This window comes from Stenella coeruleoalba, assembly GCF_951394435.1.
Source record: "Stenella coeruleoalba genome assembly, chromosome: 7".
Classification (NCBI taxonomy): Eukaryota; Metazoa; Chordata; class Mammalia; order Artiodactyla; family Delphinidae; genus Stenella; species Stenella coeruleoalba.
This window is the reverse complement of record NC_137153.1, coordinates 48,458,502-48,484,559: the sequence shown is the minus strand read 5'-3', so window position 1 is coordinate 48,484,559 and position 26,058 is coordinate 48,458,502. Positions and strand designations below refer to the sequence as shown.

Here is a 26,058-nt window from a genome sequence, read left to right as displayed (position 1 = left end):
TTACCTACTGGGAACATTTATCTATTTCTAAGTATATTCCTTTAGAGAAAATGTTTGTTTGCTCTAATACCTGAATGGCACTTATTTCTCTTCTAAACACATACACCTAACTTTTTCAAAAAATGACTTGAACAAAAACATAATGTAACGTCACCATTAAAAGGACCATGGGCATATGCAATACCTAATAAAGACACAACATCACTCACGCAACATTATAGCTGAGAATGTATAATCTATATCATGAGGAATCATGAGACAAACTGCAAGTGGAAATGAGTAATGTTCTATTAAAAAGAGGGAGGGGAGTTAAAGTCAATGTTATAAAAGACAAAGAAAGGCTGTGGAAATATTCCAGGTTAAAGGAGGCTAAAGAGTCATGACAATTAAATGTTATAACTGACTTGAGACTGCTCAACTGGAGGGGAAAACATTATAAAGGATATTACTGAATCAAGTGACAAACTAAAATACTGATGGCAGATTGGATAAAAGTATCAATGTTAAATTTACTAAAGCTGAATTTACTGAAGTTAACAATGTATCGCAGTTATATGAAAAAGAATATCACTATTTTAGGAAAAGTACAATGTAGTATTTAGAGGTAAAGTGTCATGATGTATGTAACTTAGCCTCAAATGTTTCAGAAGAAAATATACAAGTATATAAAGAGAAGGTGTGCAAATGGGACTAAATGTTAATAATAGGTAAATCCAGGTACAGAATATATGTATGTTTCTTGTACTATTCTTATTCCTGCAACATTTTAATAATTCTGAAATTATTTCCAAATAAAAATTTTAAATTAATAATAATGTAGTGAAGTGCATTATTTTATGCATTATTTGATTTTCTCTGTGAAAGCGCCTTGAATCCCCTTCAAATAAAACTGGACCCCTCTATAAAGTCTATCTGCTGTCATAAACAAATTTTTTTATTGCCCAAAGTGAATGTTTATAATGTTCTGTTTTCTCTTAAGTTGGATTTGATCAGACTGCTGAAGAAAATCACCAAAAAAAACTTCAGACAGTAGAGGTAGTGCACCACCTTGTGGCTGAAAAGTGAAAAGCTAGATGCTTTTACATCACTACCATCTGAAGCTGAAAAAATGTTCCAGAAAATAGTTTGGAATTTTAATTTTTCCAAGACGTAGATTTGCAACTAAAATTATCATACACATTCAGAGTTCTGTAATGCAATTTAAACATTTTCACTAAAGAGCATAAAAGGCAAGACAGAAACAAAAAAGGAAATGTCTTAAAGTGTAAGAAAATTATGTCTCCCCCAACATAATAAAACATACTAAGTGTCAGAGTTAGGAAAACTAAAGGAATTCCAATTTATAGTTAAATTACATTTAAATATTTCTATCAAACGCTTTAAAACCATATAAGAATTTTATAACAACTGGAGAGAGAAGAGGTGAAGAGAAAAAAGGGGGGAGGGAAGGAACACACTAAAAATCTGGCTTGGGTTAAGAATCTTGCAATGTTTTTTGTCGTCTTTTCCATTAAGAAAAAAAAAAGACAGTTTTTATTTCCCCAATTCTCTTCTCCCATCTGCAATGCTCCTTAAAGCACCTTAATTTACAATCTTGGCCTTGAATTATAAAAGAGCCCTATATCTATCCTTGGGATTTAAGTTCTCAAACCAATATCAGTCCAACTTTCTTTCTTTTACTCCAAATATGGTTCTATGAGTGATGCTTTCTTATAACTCCAATGAATTTGTTTTTTAAAATCAGAGTAATACACTGGGGAGAGCTGTAGGACTTAATCAAGAACAACCACACATGTGAATTACTAAGGTTTAAAATATATTGCTAAACAGAAAAAAAAAAATCAATTTCTTGTCTAAAAGAAAAATACTGGGAAGAGACCTCAACAGAAGGATAAAGAGAGAACCAAACCAGAAGGATTCCTCCCACTTTGGAAAAAGTCAGCTAACAAAGAATCAGGCAAACTGGCATAACGATAGATATACCCTTGGTTCTCGCCACTATCCTGGGAGTAAAACTAGAGGCTGAATGATGCCAGCTTATCATGTAATGAGCTTTCTACTATTAAAAATAAGAGACAGGCAAAGAAACTAGAGTAGCCAAAACAATTGTGAAAAAGAATAACCAAGTTTAAGGATGCACACTATCACATTTCAAGAGTAAAAAGGTACAGTAACCAAGATAGTAATGGTATTAGAGAAAGGATAAACATCTGGATTAATAAAACAGAATAGAGTACAGAAACAGATCTAACACATATATGGTCAATAGTTTAAAACAACAACGTAAATGTGTATCACCGTTCTGTAGGTCAGAAGTCTGGGAGGGGTCTCACTGGACTAAAATCAGTGTCCACAGGCTGCACTCTTTTCTGGAGACTCTAGGGGAGAATTCATTTCCTGCTCATTTGGATTGTTGGCATAAATTTGTTCCCTGAGATGGTAGGGCCAAAATCCCTGTTGCCTTGCTGCTTACCCAGCTTCCAGTCAAGGTCTTCTCATGTCACATCTCTCTGACCTACTCTTCTTCTGTCTTCCTCTTCCACTTTTAATAACTCAGTGTGACGAGACTGGGATAACCTGGATAATCCAGGATAATCTCCCCATCTCAAAGTCCTTAACCTTAACCAAATCTGTAACGTCCCTTTTCTCAATATATAAAGTAACACATTCTTAAGTTCTGGAGATTAGAGAGTCATTTTTCTGCCTACTATATTACCTGAACTGGAGAATGGATAAGCAAACTGTGGTTCACCCACGCAATGGAATATCAACTACTCAGCAAGGAAAAGGAAGGAACTACTTATATACACAGCAACATAAGTGAATCTCAAATGCATTATGCTAAGTGAAAGAAGCCTATATACTGTATTTATCTATATGACATTCCGGAAAAAGAAAAAGTGTGAGGACATAAATCAGGTTGTCAAGGGTTGGACACAGGAGAAGGAGTGGACTACAAAGAGCCATGGGGGAAATTCTGGGTATGATGGAACGGGTCTATATTGTGGCTGTGATGGTAGATAAATTTGTCCAAACCTGCATAACTATATAGTAAAAAAAAAAAAAACCAAAACTAAATTACACTTTTATCTAAACTACACTTTAATATTTTTGTATCTAAATTACACTGTTAATATTTTTTAAGTTGGGGTACCACAAAGCCTTAGAACAAGTTCAGAAAAATGAAATCACCTAGTGCTCAAATGTAACCCTCAAACACTATGGAATGGAGCAAAACAATCTTTCTCAAAGGGCCTTTCCAAATAGCAAATAAATTCACATCTCTAGTGTTTCCCTCAGCAAGCTCATTCCTCAAGATAGCAAAATTTAACCCTTGTTTCCATTTCTTTTCCCCAAATAACATAATTCCAAAAATCAGTTACCATACTCCAGTTTCTCTGATCCATGATTCTCTAAGAATTCATTCTATAAATTGCCCCCCACAACTCCAAGTTTTTGTAAATAAGTCAATTCTCTAAATGGGGGCTCTAATCTATATAAAAGTGACTAAAGGGAATCACAGAGGTTCTCCTCTTTGTTCTATCCCTATATTCCTGCTTTCAAGCCTTTTCCAGTTTTAAAATTTGTATGAGATCACTTTATAAGTGCTTTATTTAAAGGTGCACAAGTAGGATGTGTAAATATCCTACTACTTTGAATGTGGAGTCCTATCTAAGCATTAAGTCGCAATACTGTCAATGATTAGTAGTACTTTCTGTGAAGGTTTTCTGAAAAACGTATTCTGTTATTTCTGATAAAGTTATTATATAGAATAGTCTGCCTAAGTATTACAGCTAATTTAGAAGGACACAAGAACATAAGTGGGGTACAGATAACCAATTTATTACCCTTTACCAGCCAAAAAGCACACAGTCAAGCCCTTTATAATACATATACTATGTCTAAAAGAATTTAGCATACAGAAGTAATGGCAATTTAACAAATTGATCTCATTTGTGAAAAAAATCCTTTTATGCTTTAAAATATGTATACAATAGTTTTCTCTTAATTTAAACTATGTTTGTAATAAATGAAAAAGTTAGACACTTGTAAGCAATAAATTTTTAAAAAGCAGTAGCAGTAAAGAATAATAATTTTAAAAATCACAATGAATTCTTTTGCTTTCTTTAGGCTTTCATAAAAGGAATTTGGAGAAGGGAATCCCCAATACTCATCAATGTAAAGTGGAATTTTAAGAACAGTGATTGTGTGACTCAAAGTAAAAATTCAGTGATTCATAGTAAAAATTCTAGAGCAAATACAGCAACATTTTTTTCAATGCATTTCAACAACTACTATTCTAAGCACTTTACAATCTTTTCCCATTTAATCATCATCACAATCCTGTGAGTAGGTACTGATATTACCCCTATTCTCCAAACAAGGAAATTGAGGCCCAGAGAGGTTAACTAACTTGCCAAAGGTCAGAGAGATAGTAAGCTGTGGAATTCTGCTGCTAAAAGTGCAGGCAGTTTAACTCTAGAACCTTCATTCTTTACATTTATGCAGACTTTCTCCTACTTAAAGAAATAGTTCTCCAAGCAGTAATATTGAAAATTATACGTTGCCATCATCTATATCTCAAAGTATCAGGTCAGTTTTCATTCAAAATTTGACCCCAAGACCTCATAGGAAAATACTTCTTTCTATTGGAAAAACTAAGATATGCTATTAAATCATCAAGACAGAATTATTATTTTACAGTGGAAAATTTCAATGAAAAGACAGACATGAGCAAATACAACTGGTAACCAAAACAAATTCCAAATGAATCAAAGATTTAAACATTTTAAAAAACCATAAAGTACTAAGAGAAAGTATGAAAAATACTTTTTATAATTTCAGAATAGAGAAGGACTTTTGTAAATATAAAACCCAGGAACCATAAAAGATTGATAAAATCAGACTACATAAACATGAAATATTTATGCATGTGCAAAAGAACAATAAAAGCCATAAACAAAGTAAAAAAAAAAAAAGCAAGAAGCAAAAAGAAAAAAAATTGCAACCCACATCACAAACAACGGATTAAAAAGACCAGAGGGGACTTCCCTGGTGGTGCAGTGGTTAAGAATCCTCCTGCCAATGCAGGGGACATGGATTCAATCCCTGGTCCAGGAAGATCTCACATGCAGTGGAGCAACTAAGCCCATGTGCCACAACTACTGAGCATGTGCTCTAGAGCCCGTGAGCCACAACTACTGAGCCTGCCCTCTAGAGCCCGCAAGCCACAACTACTGAGCCCGCATACTGCAACTACTGAGCCTGCATGCTGCAACTACTGAAACCTGTGCGTCTAGAGCCCATGCTCTGCAACAAGAGAAGCCACAGCAAAGAGAAGCCTGTGCACCGCAATGAAGAGTAGCCTCCACTCACCGCAACTAGAGAAAGCTCATGCACCCCAAGAAAGACCCAGTGCGCCCAAAACAAATAATAATAATAAAATAAATTAATTTAAAAAAAAAGACCAAAGCCCTCTACATACATACACACACAAGGTAAACAAAAATGACAAAGCTCACAGAAAAAGGAAATTCAAATAGCTTTGTAATATATGGAAAAACAGTCAATTTCACTCAGAGAATATAAATTAAAATTCCAATGAGATATCCTTTTTTACCTATCAGATGAACAAAGATCAAAATGTTAGATAACATTATATTAGCTAAAGTATATGAAAACATGTATTCCACATTTTGGGGGAGGGGTATAAATTGGTTTAAACTCTGAAAGTCAATTAGGCAGTATCTATTAAAATTTCAAATGCCCAAACATCTGATCCAACAATTAACTTATAGGGCTTTATATAATCACAGAAGAACAAGATGACTTACATACTGAGATACTCATATCATATGCAGTAACAGAAGACAGTAAACACTTAAATGTCCAGAAGAACAAGATTACTTATATACAGAGATACTCAACATATACAGTAACAGAAGACAGTAAACACTTAAATGTCTATAGACTTTTGCTATATTCAACAATGGAATAGTATACAGGTGTGTGTGTGTGCGCGTGTGTGTGTGTGTGTATGAAGCCTTATATGCACTACGTAGAACAAAATCCAAAAAAGTCATACTATTAAATGGAAAAAATTAAACAAAAAAGGGTATGGAACAGTTTGCACAGTATGCTACCATTTGCGTGACAAGAAAAACTATACATACACTTATACATTTGTAAATGTATACAATTTCTCTGGGAGGATACACAAGAAACTGGTTTACTGTGGTTGCCTACAAGAAGGGATTCAGAATGGGGAACAGAAAAAAGAGTGAGACTTATTTTCACTGTATACTTTAAAAAACTTTATACTATGCGCATACATTTACCATTCAAATAAATAAGCTGTTAAATAACACACGCAAGATATATGGCTATGTGGGAAAATGTCCTCATTTGCTGAAAATTCAAACATAAATATGTAGAATCAACTTACAGTACTTCAAGAAAATAGATAAAATAAATATGGAAAACTGTAATAATTGTTAGGCCTAGGCAATAGTTATTTGGGGGTTTCATTATACTGTTCTCTCTACTTTTCTATACACTTGACAATTTTCGTAATAAAAAAATAAACACAAGAACAACCTAATACAGTGAAGTCCCTTTTGTCTAACTCGGACAAGATGGTATCACTTAACTGAAAAAAAAAAAAATTTTATTAACACAGGGAAACACTTTTAAAAGTTACATATAGGAGGAGCTTCAAGATGGCGGAAGACTAAGACGCAGAGATCACCTACCTTCCCACAAATACATCGTAAATACATCTACATGTGGAACAACTCCTACAGAACATCTACTGCACACTGGCAGAAGACCTCAGACCTCCCCAAAGGCAAGAAACTCCCCACGTACCTGGGTAGGGCAAAAGAAAAAAGAATAAACAGAGACAAAAGAATAGGGATGGGACCTGCACCAGTGGGAGGGAGCTGTGAAGGAGGAAAGGTTTACACACACTAGAAAGGCCCTTCATGGGCGGAGACTGCGGGTGGCGGAGGGGGGAAGCTTCCGAGCCACGGAGGAGAGCGCAGCAACAGGGGTGCGGAGGGCAAAGCGGGGAGATTCCCGCACAGAGGATCGGTGCCGACCAGCACTCACCAGCGCGAGAGGCTTGTCTGCTCACCCGCCGGGACGGGCGGGGCTGGGAGCTGAGGCTCGGGCTTGGAGAGCAGGGAGAGGACTGGGGTTGGAGGCGTGAACACAGCCTGAAGGGGGCCAATGCGCCACAGCTAGCGGGTAGGGAGTCCGGGAAAAGTCTGGAGCTGCCGAAGAGGCAAGAGACTCTTCTGGCCTCTTTGTTTCCTGGTGCACAAGGAGAGGGGATTAAGAGCACCCCTTAAAGGAGCTCCAGAGACGGGCACGAGCCGCGGCTATCAGCGCGGACCCCAGAGACGGGCATGGGACTCTAAGATTGCTGCTGCCACCACGAAGAAGTCTGTGTGCAAGCAGAGGTCACTCTCCAGACCTCCCCTCCTGGGAGCCTGTGCAGCCCGCCACTGCCATGGTCCCGGGATCCAGAGACAACTTCCCCGGGAGAACACATGGTGTGCCTCAGGCTGGTGCAATGTCACGAAGGCCTCTGCTGCTGCAGGCTCGCCCTGCATCCATACCCCTCCCTCCCCCAGGCCTGAGTGAGCCAGAGCTGCCAAATCAGCGGCTCCTTTAACCCCGTCCTGTGTGAGCGAAGAACAGATGCCCTCAGGCGACCAACACGCAGAGGCGGGGCCAAATTCAAAGCTGAGCCCCAGGAGCTGTGCAAAAAAAGAAGGGAAAGGGAAATTTCTCCCAGCAACCTCAGGAGCAGAGGATTAAATCTCCACAATCAACTTGATGTACCCTGCATCTGTGGAATACCTGAATAGACAACGAATCATCCCAAACTGAGGAGGTGGACTTTGGGAGCAAAGATATATATATATATTTTTCCCTTTTTCTCCTTTTGTGTGTATGCTTCTGTGTGTGATTTCGTCTGTATAGCTTTGCTTTTACCATTTGTCCTAGGGTTCCGTCTGTTTTTTGTGTGTGTTTGCTTTTTTTAACTTTTTAAAAATTTTTTCTTAATAACTTTTTATTTTAATAACTTTATTTTACTTTATTTTTTTAAATTTTATTTTATCTTCTTTCTTTCTATTTTTTCTCCCTTTTATTCTGAGCTGTGAGGATGAAAGGCTCTTGGTGCTCCAGCCAGGCGTCAGGGCTGTGCCTCTGAGGTGGGAGACCCAAGTTCAGGACACTTGTCCACAAGAGACCTCCCAGCCACATGGAATGTCAAACGGCAAAAATCTCCCAGAGATCTCCATCTCCACGCCAAGACTCAGCTTCACTCAACGACCAGCAAGCTACAGTGCTGGACACCCTATGCCAAACAATTAGCAAGACAGGAACACAACCCCATCCATTAGCAGAGGGGTTGCCTAAAATCATAAGGTCACAGACACGCCAAAACACACCACCAGACGTGGACCTGCCCACCAGAAAGAAAAGATCCAGCCTCATCAACCAGGACACAGGCGCTAGTCCCCTCCACCAGAAAGCCTACACAACCCACTGAACCAACCTTAGCCACTTGGGACAGACACCAAAAACAATGGGAACTACAAACCTGCAGCCTGCAAAAAGGAGACCCCAAACACAGTAACCTAAGCAAAATGAAGACAGAAAAACACACAGCAGATGAAGGAGCAAGTTAAAAACCCACCAGACGTAACAAATGAAGAGGAAACAGGCAGTCTACCTGAAAAAGAATTCAGAATAATGATAGTAAAGATGATCGAAAATCTTGGAAATATAAAAGAGACAATACAAGAAACGTTTAACAAGGACCTAGAAGAACTAAAGAGCAAACAAACAATGATGAATAACACAATAAATGAAATTAAAAATTGTCTAGAAAGGATCAATAGCAGAATAACTGAGGCAGAAGAACGGATAAGTGACCTGGAAGATAAAATAGTGAAATAACTACTGCAGAGCAGAATAAAGAAAAAAGAATGAAAAGAATTGAGGACAGTCTCAGAGACCTCTGGGACAATATTAAATGCACCAACATGTGACTTACAGGGGTCCCAGTAGAAGAAGAGAAAAAGAAAGGGACTGAGAAAATATTTGAAGAGATTATAGTTGAAAACTTCCCTAATATGGGAAAGGAAATAGTTAATCAACTCAAGGAAGCACAGAGAGTCCCATACAGGAAAAATCCAAGGAGAAACACGCCAAGACACATATTAATCAAACTATCAAAAATTAAATACAAAGAAAACATATTATAAGCAGCAAGGGAAAAACAACAAATAACACACAAGAGATTCCCCATAAGGTTAACAGCTTATCTTTCAGGAGAAACTCTGCAAGCCAGAAGGGAGTAGCAGGACATATTTAAAGTGATGAAAGGGAAAAACCTACAACCAAGATTACTCTACCCAGCATGGATCTCATTCAGATTTGATGGAGGAATTAAAACCTTTACAGACAAGCAAAAGCTAAGAGAATTCAGCACCACCAAAGCAGCTTGACAACAAATGCTAAAGGTACTTCTCTAGGCAGGAAACACAAGAGAAGGAAAAGATCTACAATAACAAACCCAAAACAATTAAGAAAATGGTAATAGGAACAAACATATCGATAATTACCTTGAATGTAAATGGATTAAATGCTCCAACCAAAAGACACAGACTGGCTGAATGGATACAAAAATAAGACCAGTATATATGCTGTCTACAAGAGACCCACTTCAGACTTAGGGACACGTACAGACTGAAAGTGAGGGGATGGAAAAAGATATTCCATGCAAATGGAAATCAAAAGAAAGCTGGAGTAGCAATTCTCACATCAGACAAAATCGACTTTAAAATAAAGACTATTAGAAGAGACAAAGAAGGACAGTACATAATGATCAAGGGATCAATCCAAGAAGAAGATATAACAATTGTAAACATTTATGCACCCAACATAGGAGCACCTCAATACATAAGGCAAATACTAACAGCCATAAAAGGGGAAATTGACAGTAACACAATAATAGTAGGGGACTTTAACACCCCACTTTCACCAATGGACAAATCATCCAAAATGAAAATACGTAAATAAACACAAGCTTTAAATGATACATTAAACAAGATGGACTTAACTGATATTTATAGGACATTCCATCCAAAAACAACAGAATACACATTCTTCTCAAGTGCTCATGGAACATTCTCCAGGAAAGATCATATCTTGGGTCACAAATCAAGCCTTTGTAAATTTAAGAAAATTAAAATCGTATCACGTATCTTTTCCAACCACAACGCTATGAGACCAGATATCAATTACAGGAAAAAATCTGAAAAAAATACAAACACATGGAGGCTAAACAATACACAATAACCAAGAGATCACTGAAGAAATCAAAGAGGAAATCAAAAAATACCTCGAAACAAATGACAATGAAAACACGATGACCCAAAACCTACGGGATACAGCAAAAGCAGTTTTAAGAGGGAAGTTTACAGCAATACGATCCTCCCTTAAGAAAAAAGAAACACCTCAAATAAACAACCTAACCTTACACCTAAAGCAATTAGAGAAAGAAGAACAAAAAAACCCCAAAGTTAGCAGAAGGAAAGAAGTCATAAAGATCAGATCAGAAATAAATGAAAAAGAAATGAAGGAAATGATAGCAAAGATCAATAATACTAAAAGCTAGTTTTCTGAGAAGATAAACAAAACTGACAAACCATTAGACAGACTCATCAAGACAAAAAGGGACAAGACTCAAATCAATAGATTTAGAAATGAAAAAGTAGAAGTAACAACTTACACTGCAGCAATACAAAGCATTATGAGAGATTACTACAAGCAACTCTATGCCAATAAAATGGACAACCTGGAAGAAATGGACAAATTCTTAGAAAGGCACAACCTTCCGAGACTGAGCCAGGAAGAAATAGAAAATATGAACAGACCAATCACAAGCACTGAAATTCAAACTGTGATTAAAAATCTACCAACAAACAAAAGCCCAGGACCAGATGGCTTCACAGGTGAATTCTATCAAACATTTAGAGAAGAGCTAACAACCATCCTTCTCAAACTCTACCAATATATAGCAGGGGGAGGAACACTCCCAAACTCATTCTACGAGACCACCATCTCCCTGATACCAAAACCAGACAAAGATGTCACAAAGAAAGAAAACTATAGGCCAATATCACTGATGAACATAGATGCAAAAATCCTCAACAAAATACTAGCAAACAGAATCCAACAGCACATTAAAAGGATCATACACCATGATCAAGTGGGGCTTATCCCAGGAATGCAAGGATTCTTCAATATATGCAAATCAATCAATGTGATACACCATATTATCAAATTGAAGGAGATAAATCATATAATCATCTCAATAGATACAGAGAAAGCTTTTGACAAAATTCAACACCCATTTAGGATAAAAACCTTCCAGAAAGTAGGCACAGATGGAACTTTCCTCAAGATAATAAAGGCGATATATGACAAACCCACAGCCAACCTCGTCCTCAATGGTGAAAACCTGAAACCATTTCCAATAAGATCAGGAACAAGACAAGGTTCCCACTCTCACCACTATTATTCAACATAGTTTTGGACGTTTTAGCCACAGCAGTCAGAGAAGAAAAAGAAATAAAAGGAACCCAAATCGGAAAAGAAGAAGTAAAACTGTCACTGTTTGCGGATGACGTGATACTATATATAGAGAATCCTAAAGATGCTTCCAGAAAACTACTAGAGCTATTCAATGAATTTGGTAAAGTTGCAGGATACAAAATAAATGCTAAGAAATCTCTAGCATTCCTATACACTAATGATGAAAAATCTGAAAGTGAAATTAAGAAAACATTCCCATTTACCATTGCAACAAAAAGAATAAAATATCTAGGAATAAACCTTCCTAAGGAGACAAAAGACGTGTATGCAGAAAATTATAAGACACTGATGAAAGAAATTAAAGATGATACAAATAGATGGAGAGATATACCATGTTCTTGGATCGGAAGAATCAACATTGTGAAAATGACTCTACTACCCAAAGCAATCTACAGATTCAATGCAATCCCTATCCAACTACTGGCGTTTTTCACAGAACTAGAATAAAAAATTTCACAATTTGTATGGAAACACAAAAGACCCCGAATAGCCAAAGCAACCTTGAGAAAGAAAAACGGAGCTGGAGGAATCAGGCTCCCTGACTCACACTATACTACAAAGCTACAGTAATCAAGATAGTATGGTACTGGCACAAAAACAGAAATAGGATAGAAAGCCCAGAGATAAACCCACGCACATATGGTCACCTTATGTTTGATAAAGGAGGCAAGAATATACAGTGGAGAAAAGAAAGCCTCTTCAGTAAGTGCTGCTGGGAAAACTGTACAGGTACATGTATAAGTATGAAATTAGAATACTCCCTAACACCATACACAAAAATAAACTCAAAATGGATTAAAGACCTAAATGTAAGGCCGGACACTATCAAAGTCCTAGAGAAAAACATAGGCAGAACACTCTATGACATAAATCACAGCAAGATCCTTTTTGACCCACCTCCTAGAGAAATGGAAATAAAAACAAAAATAAACAAATGGCACGTAATGAAACTTCAAAGCTTTTGCACAGCAAAGGAAACCATAAACAAGACAAAAAGAGAACCCTCAGAATGGGAGAAAATATTTGCAAATGAAGCAACTGACAAAGGATTAATCTCCAAAATTTACAAGCAGCTCTTGCAGCTCAATATCAGAAAAACAAACAACCCAATCCAAAAATGGGCAGAAGACCTAAATACACATGTCTCCAAAGAAGATATACAGATTGCCAACAAGCACATGAAAGAATGCTCAACATCATTATTCATTAGAGAAATGCAAATCAAAACTACAATGAGATATCATCTCACACCAGTCAGGATGGCCATCGTCAAAAAATCTAGAAACAATAAGTGCTGGAGAGGGTGTGGAGAAAAGAGAACCCTCTTGCACTGTTGGTGGGAATGTAAATTGATACAGCCACTATGGAGAACAGTATGGAGGTTCCTTAAAAAACTAAAAAGAGAACTTCTATATGACCCAGCAATCCCACTACTGGGCATATACCCTGAGAAAACAATAATTCAAAGAGACTCATGTACCAAAATGTTCATTGCAGCTCTATTTACATTAGCCAGGACATGGAAGCAACCTAAGTGTCATCAACAGATGAATGGATAAAGAAGATGTGGCACATATATACACTGGAATATTACTCAGCCATAAAAAGAAACGAAATTGAGTTATTTGTAATGAGGTGGATGGACCTAGAGTCTGTCATACAGAGTGAAGTAAGTCAGAAAGAGAAAAACAAATACCATATCCTAACATGTATATATGGAATCTTAGGGGAGAAAAAATGGTCATGAAGAACCTAGGGGCAAGACGGGAATAAAGACAGAGACCTATTACAGAATGGACTTGAGGATATGGGGAGGGGGAACGGTAAGCTGTGACAGAGTGAGAGAGTGGCATGGACATATATACACTGCCAAATGTACAATAGATAGCTAGTGGGAAGCAGCCGCATAGCACAGGGAGAAAAGCTCGGTGCTTTGTGACCACCTAGAAGGGTGGGATAGGGAGGGTGGGAGGGAGGGAGCTGCAAAAGAGAAGAGATATGGGGATACATGTATAACTGATTCAGTTTGTTATAAAGCAGAAAGTAACACACCATTGTAAAGCAATTATACTTCAATAAAGATGTTAAAAAAGAGAAAGAAAAAAAGTTACGTATATAATTTAAGCTTTTTAGGTTAACATAAAACAGAAATGTATCTTCATTCATCAGCCTTTGGATATGAAGTCTTATCTTTGATATGAATCCATGGAAAAGAGTTCAGTCTCATCCTACTCATATAAGCCATTGACTACATCTCTACTTTTGGCTTATTTAAAGCACAAAAATCTGAGTGCAGAAAAAAATAACCCTCTTTATTTATACAGTGCTGCCCAAACTTTTACTGTTGTTATCCCACAGCTAAAAACAACTGCAGTTTGAGTTTTTCCAAAGCATTCAGCGTGATCAAATAATCTTTTTATACTGATATTTCACCTGTTTTTTCATATAACTATATTGTAAAACTACAGTAACTGCACTGGAAACAAATACAAGTGACTCTTGGTAAGCAAAAACTTCAAATGGTGGGAGAAGTGCACCAGCGTATTAAAGAATAATCATTAACAACCAGTTTAGTGCACTTAACATCAGTGAATTTATTTTTCAAGTGAAATGGAAAAGACAGTTAATACAAAGAATCAGATAAGTGATTAAAATCTTACATTTTTTAAAAAAGTCATAAGGGAAGAGCAGAAAAAAGGAAAACTACCTGCTTACATCTAATCTAGTGCTTGAGCAGCAAGCTGAGGCATTAAAACGACTGATGGGAAAACAACAACAGATACAGTTTAAAAATCAGCTTTCTGTAACACAAAGATTTTTTTTGTGTGTAGACAGTTACAAAACCAGAAAATCTTTCCCAAGACCCTCAAAATTCCCCAATGGAAAACACAGTTGCAATTCAAATGAAGAGCCTATCTAAGACCTCTGAGAAGCTCAGGCCCTCCCATTTCAAGGAATGCTCTAAAGATTCTAGAGAGGTGCCTATCTGCTAAATATTTTAAAAGAACTGGGTCAACATCTGCTTCAAAGTTATCAAGTTGAAAGCAGGGGGTTTAAAATAATATGGGAGGAAACATGGTGGGTGATAGGTATTCAAGCGTTCATCGTACACTGAAATTTTTCATAATAGAGTTAAAACAAACGAATAACTGTTACAAAACAACCTCATACATTCCAGAGTGGGTTATGTGAGTTAGATCAATCACAGGTCAATTTGTGAAGGTATTATTACTAATAAGCCCGGGTCTAGGGTCTACCTGAGGCCTATTTTTGTATCTATTGATAAAAATGCTTACTTAATTATGTACTGTAGATTTATGCTGTCCATTAATTCAATGCTCCGGAGCACTGTAAATTTTATTCAAATGCTTTATTCCTTTGAAGCTTAATAATAGCAGTTTATGAAGGACTCTTTTATTCCCAACAAGTTTAGTTTTATTGACACTTACTGAGAGTTCAGCATTTGGCTTAGTACTATTGCCCCTTTGAAAGTTACTTATACGTACATAATCCAAGGAGTGCGTTGCCTGAATTGGAACAAATTCAACTCAATACTCTAATGCCAGCTGAGCTGAACCCACAAGACAGCTATAACTCATCAAAAAGGACATGAATCCTTCTCCCTTACTAAAAACAAAACTAACGCTTTTTATTCAACTAACAAATGGCATCAGAGTTCTACCACATATCACTATAAGGGTTGTTGTCCAAATTATATGTATTACCTAAAAGCTCTAAGGCCTGTTCAGGAGTATCTTGCTTTTTCAGAAAGTTAATCACCCAAAACTAGAATTTGATAATAACTAATTTAGAACATGCCCATCCTCTGCTAAGAAGCAGTGACTAGGATCAATAGTTCCAGAACACTCCTATAGAACCTACTTTGCAGTATACCTTAGTTTGAGAATCTCGATTTTTAAATTTCTTTGCCTTCTAGAACTGGAATATTATCTCATCACTGCTTATTATCCATAGAGAAATACAACTTCATTTCCACTGACATCTCCCTTAATATCATTCACTAAAAGCATATTAATTTAAAATTCATAAAGGTATTTATTAAATCAATTCTAAAACATTGTTAAGATTTCCCTAAAGTGTTTGTATTTTTATTCTTTTTATATAAAACCTCGATCCTGATTATTTTATTGCACTATTCAAGATTTAAATTTCACTACAAACATATTCTTTAGGGTGTAATCATCTCACATTATAGGCCAAGCTAATACCTGTTCTCATTTTTAGTGTTACTTTAGCTATAATAAAGCTTCTTTTCCAAATGAAGACAGCGCTCTGATTCCAGGCATATTACCTTATTTACTTAAAATTGTTGTTCTTGTTAAGCAGCTTGTAATCTGTAACGTGCAAATCTTGTCACAATATCTAAGTTTTAAAACACTGCAAAATTGTAAATGCTAAAATTTTTAGACTATCTCAGTACAATACAAAGTTGCTCATTTACTTAACTAAGGTGAACTAAAGTGACAGACAAACCCATCCCTCACCTTTTTAAAAATGAAGGTATTTAGAAACTATGAATGTTCTATCTTCACAGTTCCTGCATCTCATTCCGATTAAAATTGTTATAAGTTAACACTAATTTCAAGTTTCAAAGTAGTACACTGTGAAAAATTTCTTACAACTACTACTTTCTTTTTCCTTTGGGTTGTAAAAAAGAACTATTGTAAAGTAAGAGTAAGCGATCAAAAATTTAAAAAGCAGTAGAGATCAAGAGAGCTTGGGGGCAAAAACATGTATTTGAAAGCTGACCTTAGAAGATAAATATAACTTAAAAATATAAAGCTAACAATGTGAGGAGATCATATAAAACTGAAAATATAAAGATTTTTTTCCCTTGTGCATAAACATTTGTGTGTACTTCTGTATTTTCAAACTTTTAATGGTTTATGAGAAAATTAATTTACATAGGGCATATTAAATACCATGTACATACACATACGCATACATATACCTCATACTGAAAGTTGTCACTTTACAGCTTCTTAGATAATTCTAAGAAGCTATTAATGTTATGTCCTTTCCCATAAACACCACAATAAAGCACACAGGTTGCCGTTAAAAGAAAATATCAAAATTTTCACGTGTCTTTAATACCGACTGCTTTATCTAGACCTATTTAAAATTCTTTTTGTTCATCAAAATTGGGATAGGGCTTCCCTGGTGGCACAGTGGTTGAGAGTCCGCCTGCCAATGCAGGGGATACGGGTTCGTGCCCCGGTCTGGGAAGATCCCACATGCCGCGGAGCGGCTGGGCCCGTGAGCCGTGGCCGCTGAGCCTGCGCGTCCGGAGCCTGTTGCTCCGCAATGGGAGAGGCCACAGCAGTGAGAGGTCCGCGTAACGCAAAACAAACAAAAAAAATTGGGATAAAAAGGTAAAGGTGTATGTCTCAGTTGATAAGACACTGACAAACTGACAGAACTGGTTCCAAGGCAAACCTTTGGCCTTTATGTATTTTCCCTTGAATCAGAGTTTCACTTTCTAGACATTCTGTACATCAAGCATATAGGCAAATGAAGTACTATGTGGCAAAGTGAAACATATATATGCCACTCAAAAAGAGAGTACCTACACTCAGCTCCAAATTTTTTTTGCCCTCTCAGGAAAGGTTGCTTGATCTGATTTTCAAGCAAGTCAGAAATCCAAACTTTGGTGTGTTATCACTTGATTTTTAAATGTTGGAACTATTTAAAAATTTTTTTAATATTTAAATTGAGCAAAACATCTCTATGGTTACAGGCAACAATCTAAAACTCTGGTTTATGTCTAGGTTTTAATCAAGTACCTTGCATAGTTTTCTATTGCCACTGTAACAAAAATCACCACAAATTTAGTGGCTTAAAACAATGTGAATTTATTATCTTACAGTTCTGGAGGTCAGAAATCCCAAATTAGTCTTACGACACTAGATTCAAGGTGTAGGTAGTGCTACATTTCTTCTGCAGAATCCATTTCCTTGTCTTTTCCAGCTTCTGAAAGATCACCTGCATTCCTTAGCTTGTGGCTCCTTTTTCCATCTTCAAAGTACATCACTCCAATCTCTGCTTCCATCATCCCATCTCTTTTAGCTGCCTTTGACCAGTTAATTACTCCCTACCACCAATGTTGCATGCGTGTGTCTGGGTGGGGGTGGGGGGCGCGGTTGTTTTTTGTTTTTCTGGTCTAAATGCATTTGCTAGAACCTCCAAGAAACATTGAAAATGAATGATCCTGTCTGATTCGTCATTTTAATTTACCAAGTGGGTAGTTAAGCTTGGTCAAATGGTCATTACATATCTGAATAGTTTTCTACTATATCTTTTTTACCTACAGCTTATATTAGAAATGACTGATGAATATTAGCAAAGGCCTTTTTAGCATCTACTTATCTGACCATGTAATTTTTCTCTTTTAATTTGATGAAATGACTTATGCTAATAGACTTCTAATGAAGTCTCCTGTAAATTCCTAGAGTAAATCCTACTTGGTCAGTAGCATAATTACCCACTGATACACTGCTGGATTCGATATGCTAATATTGTACTTACAATTTTTACATCTATATTCACAAGTGAGAAGGCCTATAATCCCCTGAACACTTTTTTGGCACTATTTATGAAATCTGGGATATTAAAGCTATGCAGAAATCATAAAGTAAACTGAAGATCTTTTCATCTTTTTCTAGGGCTTGGACTAATTTAAATAACACAGGTGTAATCTGTTTGAAAATAGTAACAGATGGCATGCATTATTGAATGTTTTATTAGCTGTAAACACATTAAACACATTACATCATGCAAATAATAATTCGTTGTGAATTCACCTTGTCTTTTTCAACAGATCTCTATTCACCTTTCTAATTTCTTCTTTGTTAATCTCTTCAAGTTTTCCACTTTTGGGAGAAGTTAATTTGGTTAATTTGTATTTTGATAGAATACCATACATTTGCTCGCTTCAAGTTTGTTTATACAATGCTGCATGTGGATTCTCATTGGATTCTCATTATTCTTTTAAACTCATACATGCCTATGATTCTGTCTCCTCCTTTCTCACTAATCTCAATTTTAATTGCTCTCTACCTATTTCCTTAATCAGACCGAAGAAGAGTTTATCTTATTTTCTTGTCTTTACAAAAATCAAGTTAATAAATTTAAATTATCCTTTTGTTTTCTGTTTCTTAGTTTTAATGTTTACCTTTGTTGTTTCATTTTTCCAACTTTCCTTTGGTTTATTTTGTTATTTTTAAAATTCCTTTAAGATGTGAACTAAGTTCCTGGGCTAGTCATTAAGCTTTTCTCTCTCATATCTAAATCTTCTCTTTAAATTAAGCTTTGAAATACTAACAATCAAACAGAACACATGAATTCCAACTGGATCCTGGATCAGAATCAATCAATTAATTAATTAAAATAAATAAGTAAACTATAAATTTTTTTAGTAATTGGGGGAATTTTATATGGGCAATATATTAGATGATATTATTTGAATTACTGTTTATTTCTGAAAAGTGATGATGGCATTGTGGCTGTAAAACTCTCCTTATTTTTAGGAAGTGCACACTGAATTGTTTAAGCATGAAATGTTATGACATCTGTAACTTATTTTTTAATAGGTTATGAGCCGAACTGTTTCCCCACAAAGAATTCATATGTGAAACCCTAACCCCAGTGCCTAAGAATGTTGACTGTTTTGGAGATAGGGCCTTTATAAAGCTAATTAACTTAAAATAAGGCCATTATGGTAGGTGCTAATCCAATCTGACTAGTGTCCTTATAAGGAGAGATTAAGACACAGGGAGAGACACCAGGGGGACACACACAGAGAAAGACAACCAAGTGAAAAGGCAGCAAGAGGGTAGCCATCTGCAAGCCAAGGAGAGAGGCCTCAGAGAAAACAACCCTGCCTGTACCCTGATCTAGACTTTCAGCCTCCAGAACTGTGAGAAAATAAATTTCTGTTGTTTAAGCCAGGCAGTCTGTGGTATTCTGCTATGGCAGCTCTAGCAGCCTAATACAAATGGCTGTTGGGGAAAAAGGATAAATATAAGGAGAGAGCAAAAGCAAAAATGGCAAGATGTTAATGTTGCTGAATCTAGGTAGAGGGTATATGGATGTTCATTACATCATTCTTTCAACTTTTATATAAGTTTGAAGTTTTCCAAAATAAAAAGTTTGGGGAAAAAAATTTCACTGGGAAATATATACACACACACGTACATGTAAGTTTGTATTTGTTTGTTAAAGCTGCCATAACAAAATACCAAAGGCTGGCTGGCTTAAATGACAAAAATGTGTTTCTCACAGTTCCACAAGGTAGAAGTCAAAGATCAAGGTGTCTGCAGGTTTGGTTTCTTCTGAGGCTTGCAGATGGCTGCCTTCTGGCTGTGTCCTCACATGGCTCTTCTCTGTGTGTGCCCAGCCCTGGAGTCTTTCAGTGTACTCAAATTTCCTTTTCTTATAAGGACACCAATCAGATTGGATTAACTTAATCACCTCTTTTTTAAAAAAAGATTTATTATTTATTTGTTTATGATTATTTATTTAATATATAAATATATAATAAATTTATTTTTATTAATATATTAAATATTATGTATTATTTATTTGTTTATTTATTTTATTTTTATTTTTGGCTGCATCAGGTCTTAGTTGCAGCACTCGGGCTCTTCCTTGCAGTGCGTGGGCTTCTCTCTAGTTGTGTGTAGGTTTTCTCTTCTCTAGCTGTGGTGCACAGGCTCCAGGGCACATGGGCTCTGTAGTCTGAGGCACGTGGGCTCTAGTTGAGGCGTGCGAGCTCAGTAGTTGTGGTGCATGGGCTCAGCTGCCCCACGGCATGTGGAATCCTAGTTCCCTGACCAGGGATTGAACCCACATCCCCTGCATTGTAAGGTGGATTCTTTACCACTGAACCACCAGGGAAGTCCCATTTACCTCTTTAAAGACCTTATCTCCAAATGAGATTACATTCAGAGGTGGTAGGGGTTAGGGATTTCCACATATGAATTTTGAAGGGACATAATTCAGCCCATAACCAGGTGTTTTCTCGTTATCCTTGCCCTTACAGTATTAAGTCTTTAAATCAAAAATTTTAATTCTATCATTTCTTCAATACTTTTCTAGCTATTTGTTTCTCTTTCTATAATTTCTAGTATGTTCAGGATAGGTCTAAAATTGTCTTCCAGGTAGCCATGAGTTAAACATAAGGATTTATACTTTTTGTGTGTGGTTTTTATTATTCTGTGTTTATTTATTCAACTTGATTTCTTAGGAAAATGATGTAGCCCCCAGTCATAGCTAACCTCTTTATCAGTTTGTCTACTAAGTTTAGGAATTCAGAATTTATTTTTAGTTCCTAAAACTACATTTGTGGGGACTTCCCTGGTGGAACAGTGGTTAAGAGTCCACCTGACAATGCAGGGGACACAGGTTCGAGTCCTGGTCCGGGAAGATCCCACATGCCGCGGAACAACTAAGCCTGCATGCCACAACTATTGAGCCTGTGCTCTAGAGCCCACTAGCCACAACTACTGAGCCCATGTGACACAACTAATGAGCCTGTGCTCTAGAGCCCAAGCCACAACTACTGAGCCCACGTGCCACAACTAATGAAGCCCGCACACCTGGAGCCCATGCTCTGCAACAAGAGAAGCCACCAGCCCCCACTCGCTGCAACTAGAGAGAGCCTGTGTGCAGCAACAAAGACCCAACGCAGCCAAAGATAGAAAGATAAATAAATAAATTTATTAAAAAAAACTACACTTGTGCTCTAATTGTACTTCTTTGAGAGTTTTCATTATTTTGTTAAAGTTTTCTTTCCTATAGTCTATTAATTCTGTGTTCCACAGAAGCTACCTATTCAACTTATTCAGCTTCATTTTCCTCTCTCAAATTATTGAATTCCTTTCATTGGTCTTTGCCTACTCGTAACTGTTCCCTCAGCATCTGGACAGCTCAGACTACTGTTATTTATTAGAGAGTAAAAAACCAGCAGGTAATAAAAAACATGGAAATTTTCAGCACCAAGGACCAAACATGTTAACTAACTTAGCCCTCTGTTGAAGCACTGGAACGAGGTTTTTATAAGTCTGCCCACCAGGTTCAGTTCTCTTCTATAGAGATTAACAGGACTGAATTGTCCCTTTAAGCACAAAGCACATAGCAAATGTCAGGAACATGCACTAAAGCCAGCATCTTCTCACATTAACTCCCTGTCCCACCTTCATTGTTTCACACTGCAGTATATCTTCCCATTCATAACTAAGATTATTAATAATAAAATAGTAAACAAATAATAACAAACAAGTCACATTAGCTCATTTAAACCCAACAATCCTATTGAAGCAAGGATTACCCACATTTTACAAATGTATAAAGTGATTTTAGGGAAGGTTAAGTGTCTTAAAGCCAGGTCCATTAACATGAATGCTTATATAATCTCTTCAGAACTAACATTCCTCCTACTTCCACGTTCATTTGTGTGACCTCAGGCACACAAATCTTTCTGGGCCTTATCTTTCCATTTGTAAAATGATGATGCTAATACCACCTACCTCACAAGGTTGTTGTACAAACCCAATGAGTGAATGAAGTCATATAAAGTGATTAGAACAGTGTGTGGCATACAACACTTACTGGCTCAGTAAGTGTTAGCTTTAATATTATTATTTATCTGGCATCTTTAGCTTATTTGGCATCTTCTAGCTTAGTATTATTATTTATTTGGCATCTTGTAGCTTTTTTTTTTTTAAAAGCCTATATTCTCAAATAACTCAAAAGAATCCCAATGATCTGGCACTTATCAGATCCACAAGTGGCTACTATGACAGTTTTGGGTAATAAACGCTCATTGCAGCGTTTAAAAGCTAACATGATCTGTCTTACAGTAACACTGTAAAAGTGGGTTCTTTGCAATAGTCACTTTGAATCTAATCACCATTTTTTTCATTAGAAAAGTTCAGAAGTCAAATACTACTCTATTTTGTTGTAATTTTTTTTAAGAGAATTAAGTTTCTAATCTGATTGGCTATCCATCAAATGGCTTCTAACAGTAGAAAAGGTAGCATTAATGTTCAGGTGTGAACAATAACGGACTTAAACTTGACACCTCAAAAACTGGGAAAAATAAGCAGAGGCAAACAAAGAGGCAAAACATTTGCCTTAAATAAAGGCAAACAAATGTAATCAAACAGAAGTTGATGCTCTGTAAGAAACATCAAGAAGCAAGACGGTTAATTTAGATAATTTAAGAAACTAAGGACTTCCCTGCCTGCCAATGCACAGGACACGGGTTTGATCCCTGATCCAGGAAGATCCCACATGCTGCAGAGCAACTAAGCCCGTCATGCGCCACAACTACTGAGCCTGCGCTCTAGAGCCCGCGAGCCACAACTACTGAGCCCACGTGCCACATCTACTGAAGCCCGCGCGCCTAGAGCCCCTGCTCCACAACAACAGAAGCCACTGCGAAGAGAAGCCCACGCACCGCCACAAAGAGTAACCCCTGCTCACTGCATCTAGAGAAAGCTTGTGCACAGCAACAAAGACCCAACGCAGCCAAAAATAAATGAATAAATAAATAAATAAAATTTAAAAAAGAAACTAAAAAGTACTAAAAAGTGACAGCCTTGTAAATGGTTAAACTACCTGAACTAGATTAGCATACTACATAGACAATTTAAAGCTAAGTATTTTGAAGGAAAATCAATAGCAAGGCTTCTTAGAAATGTGCACATTTTCTACTCTGTGGGTAAGTATAAATCATCCTGTGACACTCCTAGGCAAGATGTATGTGATGACCAAAAATCTACTGATTATGAGGCAACCAAGATACAACGATTTCTTCAATGCTTCAGTATAAGTAGATTATTTGATGCCCTCTACAGTTATAACATGAAATTATCTTTTTTCAGTGATACTTACCCAATAGCATTGTATTAGAAATGAAAATATACTCAAGGTTTCAGGTTAAATCTGTGCTACTTATTTATGCTACTGCCTCTGGTTACCTGTTTTTATTTGTGTTCCTGCCTATAGCCAAAGTCTGCAAACAGAGATACAAGTCAGTCTTTGGCAACTACCAAAAAAAAATTGTTTTAGTCAAAAATCATCAATAGATGATAAAATCAGTGGGTGAAAGTTTGATGAGCCCATGGCAGAGCAGAATAATCTAGAAAAAGAAATTAGCATGTTGCTTCTTGATTAGTCAGCATCTCAAAACATCAGGTATTTTTCATCATCACAATAATCAAATTATATGTACCTATATAAAGTGAACCACCTTACTATCTCAGCTATGAAAAGAAGCTATTATCACCAAACATTAATAGGTATGTAGAAGATATTCAGCGAGATAAAGTCTTCTAAACTACTAACATAATGTTTGGTAGAGTAAGTATAATATTTAATAAATAGTGGGATCACTAGTGATACATATATTCAAATTCCAAATGAGAAATGTGATTCTGCTTGAGGTTGGCATTGTTGCAGTCCTATATCTGAGCAGTAGTTAAAGAAAATCATCTTAATCCTGAACACAATTAACTTCATTCTCATATATACCAAAAGGACTAATCATTACAAGTAAAAAGATCAATCCAACATTGTTGAATCACTTTATATAAACATAACACAGAAAAACAATCACATTCTTGAGGTAAGAAATCACCAAAGGGATAACAAAGAAATTCTGAAATAAAAATGAAAGTTTTTAACTTACTGACTAACTAAATCAGATCCCATCTTAGAGCCATCATCTGCCTCTTCTTCCACATCAGAGTCCATACCACTGTCACCTTATGAATGACATAAAAAAAATTGAAAGCATGCTCATAAAATGTCAGAGTGATTTAATCATTATACAGAAAGTGTCATGTATAAAGTGACGATTAAATAACTTCAGTGTTGCTGAAAGATGACATTTTTAATTGCTTATATTTAAAATGCCTTATTAGGTATTTGTCATTGCCTTCCCTTGATCTATTTTATAAATGTACAAAATATATATAAGCAAGAAGGTGTGTACATATAATACTTACAAACCATACACGCATGTATACATCTATCACCATTTTACATTTTAAAAAGATGTTATCTCTGGAAATTGAAATTCTCCATTTTTTTGTTCCTTCTCTTGTAATGCTAATGCTAATATCCTTGTAGAGTCCAAAAAGAAAAGCTTTAAAATCCAAAATTCTACAGGTAATATATACAAAGAAGAGTCTTAGTTCAGGCAGACAGATAAATGTTGGCAATTCTTCTAACTCTGCATTTGGGTCTTATCAGAGCAGAAATGGTATTCAACAGATAATTAAAAGCAGTAAGAATATAAAGCAGAAAATTTTAAAATATTTTAAGAGAAGGCTTTGCCTTCTCAATAAGTAATTTTTTATAGTATTTTGGATAAACATTTTTTATTTCTTTTTTTTATTGTGCACAAACTTAATGCTATTACCTACACAACTGATTTGGAGAAACCATACATACATCAAAAAGTCCATTCCTGAGATGCTATTCTGATATGTAAACTATATTTCTGTACAAACAGAAGTAAAAATACTCAGTGATTACCCAATAATAAAATTAAAGTAGCAGTTAAAAAAAAAAAAGAATACCTCAGGATTTATGCTAAGTATAGTATTAACCACTAAGTTACCAGAAGGTAGAAATACGCATTCTTACCCTCAAGAATCTTCAAGATTTTTTTTTCAGACAGGAGCTCTAACTGTTCCTGGCACAGTTTTTTAATTTCTTCTATGGAACAGTTCTAAAGAAAATGACATTTTAAAAAATGCATTTATATAACAAAGCACCAATATAAACTAGAAAACAGCAACCGTTTAAAAAAAAAAGTCTGCTAAGCAAAATCCTACAGTAAAACAAATTAAAAGCCACATAAATTTTTTTCTGGGATGAAATGTGAAGACCTGCCAGTTAACATGTAAATATTATAATTTATAGAGTTTTGATTTGGATATATAAAGTCATGTTTATTATGAAAGAACTGAAGAATAAGTAGGTGCCCAGATATTCTTAATAGCAGCCTACTTATGTTAGGTAATACCTCTAAAGGCTTAAATATTCAAGTCCTAGCTCCATACATCTTAGATATATATGATGTTGGGCTTAACGTGTCCACGGCTTTTTTTCCACATCTGTAAAATTAGAATACCATGTATTTCCCTGAATAATTTTCAGAGATAAATATATGAAAACATTTATGAATTTAATGAAATATAGGCTATTACCAACTATCATTGCATACTGTTACACAGCAGTACACTACTTCTTAAAGCACCAGAAAGAATCAGTATACCTCTAACTTAGTTACTTAAACTGCCTGTATTTAATAGAATAATTTCCAGAAGGTCAAAAAATTCCTTATCTAAA

The 26,058-nt window shown here is 36.1% G+C and overlaps 1 protein-coding gene across 17 annotated transcripts in view; it reads right to left on the bottom strand.

Annotated features, from left to right (window-relative positions):
* Window positions 1-26,058, bottom strand: part of CAAP1 (caspase activity and apoptosis inhibitor 1) — a 1,159,962-nt gene that overhangs the window by 1,128,633 nt on the left and 5,271 nt on the right. For all 17 annotated transcript variants that reach the window (XR_013829209.1, XR_013829210.1, XR_013829211.1 and 14 more), the window contains 2 exons: window positions 25,351-25,435; window positions 24,389-24,464 (listed from right to left, as the gene is read on the bottom strand). Coding sequence is in view for 3 of the 17 variants with exons in the window: in XM_079927810.1 (XP_079783936.1) it covers window positions 24,389-24,464; window positions 25,351-25,435 (161 nt within the window). In the remaining 14 variants the exon portion in view is untranslated. The remainder of the gene's footprint in view (window positions 1-24,388; window positions 24,465-25,350; window positions 25,436-26,058) is intronic.